This window comes from Melanotaenia boesemani, chromosome 2, assembly GCF_017639745.1.
Source record: "Melanotaenia boesemani isolate fMelBoe1 chromosome 2, fMelBoe1.pri, whole genome shotgun sequence".
NCBI classification, from domain to species: Eukaryota; Metazoa; Chordata; class Actinopteri; order Atheriniformes; family Melanotaeniidae; genus Melanotaenia; species Melanotaenia boesemani.
In genome coordinates, this window is record NC_055683.1 from 35,271,647 (window position 1) to 35,278,358 (window position 6,712).

The 6,712-nt window shown below is 36.4% G+C and overlaps 2 protein-coding genes across 2 annotated transcripts in view; both read right to left on the reverse strand.

Annotated features, from left to right (window-relative positions):
- The window catches only part of LOC121648387 (protein SCO1 homolog, mitochondrial), a 5,633-nt gene extending 1,668 nt beyond the window's left edge, over window positions 1-3,965 (reverse strand). Inside the window, exons 1-5 of the mRNA XM_041998449.1 lie at window positions 3,632-3,965; window positions 3,184-3,303; window positions 747-837; window positions 472-669; window positions 282-374 (exon numbers count right to left, since the gene is read on the reverse strand). Coding sequence (XP_041854383.1) covers window positions 282-374; window positions 472-669; window positions 747-837; window positions 3,184-3,303; window positions 3,632-3,784 — 655 coding nt within the window. The 5' untranslated portion in view covers window positions 3,785-3,965. The remainder of the gene's footprint in view (window positions 1-281; window positions 375-471; window positions 670-746; window positions 838-3,183; window positions 3,304-3,631) is intronic.
- Window positions 3,966-4,079: 114 nt separating this feature from the next.
- tmem220 (transmembrane protein 220) lies at window positions 4,080-5,966 on the reverse strand. Its single transcript, XM_041998461.1, has 6 exons — window positions 5,646-5,966; window positions 5,535-5,564; window positions 5,385-5,445; window positions 5,026-5,149; window positions 4,548-4,607; window positions 4,080-4,437 (listed from the first exon to the last, which is right to left on the reverse strand). The coding sequence occupies exons 1-6, from the start codon at window positions 5,820-5,822 to the stop codon at window positions 4,305-4,307; spliced, it is 585 nt and encodes a 194-aa protein (XP_041854395.1). The 5' UTR covers window positions 5,823-5,966; the 3' UTR covers window positions 4,080-4,304.
- Window positions 5,967-6,712: the final 746 nt, after the last annotated feature.

A 6,712-nucleotide genomic window follows, 5' to 3' on the forward strand; every position in this document is an offset into this window, starting at 1 on the left:
TCATCTTCATGCCTCACCTGCTCTTTACTTTTTAATTAAATCTACATGAAAAAAAAAACAAACAAACAAAACATGAATAAACTTGGTAAACCTCCAAAGTTTATTTTAAGGTTGAACTTTAGACTTTTTAAATATGCACTCTTGTACTTTTCTCAATAAAAAGAAGATATTCTGATATTCTATAAGGGCCTCGATTACCTGGATTCAACTTTATTAATGCAGCAGAATGAAATCAGTTAGTAAAGAGGAGAAATGTGTGTAGAAACAAGTGATTTATGCACCTTTGACATACGCAGCCATGGCCTCCGGTGTGTCCCTGTCAGGATCGATGGTGATGAGGATGGGCGTCAGGTTAGGAAGAGACTTGATTCTGTCTGCAGAGTCAAACACAAACCAGACGTGTTTTTATTTTCACCTGAACTGACTGTAAATAACTGTGTTGTGGTTAGAAAACAAAAGAGGGTTTATCACCTATTTCATCCACCACTTCAATCATTTTTTCCAGTTCATCAGGGCAGATGTCGGGGCAGTGGGTGAACCCGAAGTAGATGAGGATCCACTGACCCAAGAAGTCCTCGCTCTTAGTGGGCTTGTTATTGTGATCCACGAGTGAGAACGGACCGCCGAGCGCCGGCCGGCCGATCGATTTGTTCCGCTCCTTTTCAATCACTGGAAAGGTCATTCCTTGTTATCACACAGGAATTTACATGCAAGGTAAAACATACAAGGATGAAAAACACACTTACGTTCCTCCTTTTCCTTCTTGAAATATTTCATCCCTCCCAGCAAAGCCCCTCCGATAGCAAACGTTATTGCTAAAGATTTCCACGTCACAGGCTTTAACAGTAAGAAAACAAAGAACAGGTCAGATCAATTTTGTTCATTTCAATATAACTTCCTCAGTATTCCATATGACACCATGTAAGCTTCATGAGGGAATTTCCAAACAGAAATCTTTTGACATGTTTTATTTTCTTATTAAGGTCTTCTTTAAAGCCTACGTCTAACTTGTAGGTCACTTTATGGAACGTTTTTTCTTCACGTGTCAGCTTCAAGGTCTGTTTCACACCCACAGGTGTCTCAAAAATATAGCTCATATTAGCTGCATGTTTCTGCTGCATCACATATCCTGCACTTGTTTGGTGTGTCTGTTGTGCTCAACTGGGAGGTGATCTGTAGAGGCAGTGTTGAATGATAGTTACTTTTCTCAAATACAAAATCTCAGTATGATGTGATGTATCTGGTGTCCAGGTTAAAAATAAGAGTGCTAAATAATGTTGTACTGATCAGGATGGCAGTTCAGGGTTGCATTATCGGAGGCTGAAAGATGAACTAACTGGAAACAAACCTTGAAGAAATAAGAATTGGGAAAAAAAAAAAAAAAAAAAAAAAAATATATATATATATATATATATATATATATATATATATATATATATATATATATATATATATATATATATATATATATATATATACATACATATACCTAACCTTTTTTTTTTTAACCAGAGAAGTACCATTGAGATTACAATATCTGGGGAGCCCTGGCCTGAACAGCAGCTGTCCAAATTCCATTATAGAAAGCAATAATTAAACCAACCAATCAAAAAACAAACAACATAAAATATACAGTATAAAACTTATAAAATATAAATCTAAGAGGGCGAGAGAATACAGAAAGCATAGTTAGCTGGACGAGCAGTTGCAGACACCTATTGAGTCAGCCTCCCAGCACTTTAAGATGTTTTTATAAGCTCTAACAAAGTTTAGCTCCAGCAGTTTTAAGTCAGTTTGTAAGTTGTTCCAGGCTGCAGGGGCAGATCATTTAAAAGCCTTTTTACCAAATTCAGTGCAAGCTTTGGGAACCATCAGTAAAAGAAAATCATTAGAACACAGACAGAAGTTACTGGCCTTAAATGAAATATAATCACAAAGATAAGAGGGAAGCAGGCCAAGAGTGGATTTATAGATTAAATAATACCAATGTGAAAGTCTGCGTATGGATAGGGAAGACCACTGAACTCTGGCATAAAGGGTGCAGTGGTGAGCGAGAGCTTTGCAGCCCGTCATAGATCTTAAGGCATTGCAACACACACTCTCCAGAGAGCGCAAGGACAGCACAGAGGCATGCATTTCCAGCAGGTCTCCATATTCCAATAACGGAAAAAAAGTAGCTTTGACCAGCTTTTTTCTGGCAAGACAGGAGAAACAGGATTTATTCCTGTAAGTAAAGCCCAGCTTAAGTCTGCTAGCAAGGTTTTCAAGATGTAATTTTAAAATTTAACGTTCATCAATTAAGATACCTAAATACTTATACTGAGCCACAAACTTGATATGACCGCCATGCAAGGTTTTAATGTTGGGAGGAGAGTTGACTGCTTTCCTAGCATTATAAAACAACATAGCTTTAGTTTTATTCAGCACTAATTTAAAATTAAGTCTAAATCAAATTGAAATTCCGTTGTGAATCTAATCGATTCAGGAAATTAGTGATGATACTCAGCCCTATTCGCCAGCTCAGATACTCAAATCCTCTTAGACTCTCCTTCAAAACAGGGAAACTCCCTCTAGTGAGTATATAAACTGTTTTTCACATTAATTGAAGTTTTTATTTAGATTCTTTCTGTTCCATTGAACTTTCTTATTTCAATCTTCTAAAGGCAAATCAAAAACGGAAAATTTTCTAATATACGTGCTTATTACATGACATTGAAAGTAAAAGTGAAATATGTAAATAAATCAAAGACTTGCCAATTTTAGCCACTTGGTGAGACACACAATGATATGTCTTATGATTGGTATTAATACATATTGTAATCATATGGACTTTGACTATGACAGCAAGAAAAATATCTCTAAAGATATGATAAAGTCAAATTGTAATCATAATCATGATTACAACTATGCTTATGACAATATGACTACATATGATAAAAACGGAGAACATTTTAAAATGATTAAATTGGTATATGAGACTTGTGAAGAACAAATGTGTTCAATTTTATATGTTGACTATTTTTAGATCTGTTATAATCGTGCTACAATGTGATGTAACACACACACGCAAGCACACATTTCTTGATATTTAAAACAGAAAAAAAAAATAATATTGATCTTTATTGACCCTTCAATAGCATAGGGTCTAAATTAGAAAATCTAATAAAAACCACAGAGACTTACCCCTGACTTCTTGGGCTTATCTCCTGATGGTGGAGGTGGAGGCAATGAGGAAAAAGCTCGTGAGTAGTGTTGATTCAAGCATTGTGTTGATCTGCAGGTGTTTGGCTGACCTACATTCACCTGTTTGCAGGGAAAACAATGCGATCACAGTTAAAACACCGCAATATTTAACCACTGATACAAAGCAAAGATACTCAAACTTTTAAAAAAAAAACGCTGTTGGCATTCAAGCATGTCAAATTATATGAGTGCAACAAATGTTTATCTAAACATCCCTTTCATTAAATATGACGCGGAATATCACGGTAGCATTTGTAGATAATGTTAATCTGTCATAAGCGCTTAATAGTTCTGTGGATGTATGAAAAACCTAAGAAAACGCTAAACTACCTAATTTCTAAACGGAATTTTGTGTGCACCTAACAGGCAGCTATTAGCTATGACCTACCATGTAGCAGTGAACACTCCGCGGTGACGGCGTGTGTCTCAGTCCACTTTCTCTTTGGCAAGCAGTGTGTGCGAGTCTGACTGCGTGGTTCTGGAAGACTTTACTGTTCAACAGCCGGCAACCCAGGCTGTGGTATAAAACAGTCAGGGCCATGTTTGTTTGGACCTTGACAGAACCGCTGCAGAAACAAGGAAGCGGCTACAAGTTTCATAAAAGGCGATAAGGAGGGAAACGACTCACTATTTACTGTTCTCTGGTCAGTTAGTTAAATTCCTTACAGTTAACAGCAGTCCTGTTAAAACTACACAGACTGATCTGAGATCGGTTGCACTTATGGGAAAGGAAATGACGTAACAAATATCTTCTTCTTTTGTTCAATTAGCATGTGTGCTCTCTGCTGCCATCTGGAGTGCGCAAACGTTTATGTGGATTAAAAACAAAGTGAATCTTTTTATGATTCAGATTGTTTATTATATTTCACAATATTTACATTTTGTACTTCATTTAGCAAAAGATTGGAGGTTCAGAGTCATTTTAATACTGACAAATGATCATTGGATGAACACTTTTATGATCTTATGTATTTCTACATGGTATTACAAAAGTAGCATTTTTAATTTTAGTAAAAAAAAAAAATAAAAAAAAAGAGGCACAAGATGAAAGAAACTGATTTTTAAATTGCAGTTTTACAATGTGAAGGCCAGTTTTCTCTTAGCTCCTTATTGATGTAGTAGTAAAGCCAGGCGACAAAGGGGAAAACTGTGATGGCAGCAGCCGTGAAAACTCGTAGCACCCCGACAGGAGCTCTAATGGTCAAGAGTGAGATGAAAAAACAAAGATTGCTTAAAGTTCTACTTTATCATCAGGACAAATAATTAAGAAGTGGAAGTAGTGCTGAAGTTGAAACAAAAGTTACCTTCCAGAGTGGCGACACAACAGAAGCCAAACAGCTGTCAACATGAGACCAGAAAACTCTCTGGAAGGGGAAAAATATTCCAAAGGAATGGGAATGTTATTCTTCCTGCCCTCCTGACCCTAATTCTTTTTTTTTTTCTTAAACAATCAATAGAGCTAATGTGATGTTTTATTGGGAATGTGTGTCACAACCTTTGGGAATTGGGATTGTATATAAAAAGATAAGTTAAATATAATCTGTGTCCACAGAAATTTGCCCAATACTTTCTGATCTTCTTTTTTTTATTATTCTCAATTCACTTAGTGACAATAAGATGTGAGGCTGGTTTGACAGACACATATTTTTAACAGAAGGGCCATTAAACAGTACTATGGTAAGACAAACGTAAATATCATAAATCTTTTATTTTTATTTATTTATTTATTTCCCCCCACAGCTGTTAAACCTGCTTTTTAAAACTAAATTAGATGTGGCGTACCTGCCCTCTTCCTGCTGGAAGATGTCTGTGACTCTCTCTGTGTAAAGTTTCCATCCCAACATGGATATAACTGCAGTGGAAATCATGACATGGAGATCAGCGATACGCCTCCAGGGTAAAGTCTCTGCAATGAGAAGCCAAAAAAAAAAAAAAAATGAGGTCAAAGGTGGAAGTTCTGTTCTGTACTCAGCTGTCACGATTACTGCCGCTAGATGGCGCCATCAATACGGGAAAAAAGTGCTTGCACAGAGTTCAGCAGATGTTCAGAAATGAGCAAAACAGGAAAAAGCTCTATCAGTAAGTTCCTACTACACGCAGGTTGTTATCTACGACTATACACCCAAACTTTCTCTGCCTACCTGTCACATGAGGTTTTAAGCCAATGAATGCACACAGGACAGCAGGTACACCATAACCCACCTGGAATAGTAACATAAAATCAATAACAAAGCCACAGAAAATCTCAATATATACAATTTAAAAAAGATTAATTAAAAATGTATTCTTACAATCCATAATCCTGCGTCTGGATCGTTGATCTGCAGTGGGGAGGTCAACGGACAGTTATCGATCTCAACTTAAAGGGCTGCAGAGCATACACTTAAAAATGAAGCGCTCACCTGCACGTATGAAGCAAGAACGAAAAACAACGACATTAAAATATTGCAGATTTTCCATATAACAAAAAGCCACGGCGTTGTTTTTTTCTCGTTAGAAAGTTTCCTCATTGTTTCTGTCAATTCCCCGCCCGGGAGTACGGGATGTCCAGTCGTCAGTAAGCAGACGCACATACTCATCCCTGCTAATCTGGTAAAACAGCAAGGGTTCGCTCGATATCATCCCAAAGATGTGGCGAGTTTGTTGGATACCAATGAAGTTATTTAAGCCTACTGTGAGATTTATAAGTCATACACCAGCTCATTTCATGGTTTTTAACTGTCAGAAATAACACAGGGACTGCAGGACTTTATCAAATCAGATTATCTTATGCGGAAAGAAAACCTATTTTGGGCAACATGAATTAAATATAATGGAGTAAACATTTAACTTGTTCTTTCCTGGACGCCTCGATCAACAAAACGAGCACACATTCCCATAAATTGCAGCCAGAAAAAAAGCATGTCTTCCGGTTGTTTTCAAAATAATGAAATTATTATTATTATTATTATTATTATTATTATTATTATTATTATTATTATTATTATTATTATTATTATTATTATTATTATTATTCAGAGCTAGATATAAATGAATCTGTCCACCTTGCTTATATCTGGTTAATTAAAATAACTAATCTCATCCTTGTTCAGAGAATGTCCACTTTCTGGCCTGTTTCTGACATTCCTGACACACACACACACACACACACACACACACACACACACACACACACACACACACACACACACACACACACACACACACACACACACACACAAAGAGAGAGAGAAAGAGAGAGACAGAGAGAGGGGGGGTAGATAGATAGATAGATAGATAGATAGATAGATAGATAGATAGATAGATAGATAGATAGATAGATAGATAGATAGATAGATAGATAGATAGATAGATAGATGGATAGATAGACACATGAAAACAGAGTGTAGTGATTTGCAAATCTCATAACCCAATATTTTACCCCCAATAAAACATAAAGTATCAGATGCTGAAAGTATGCTAGATATAA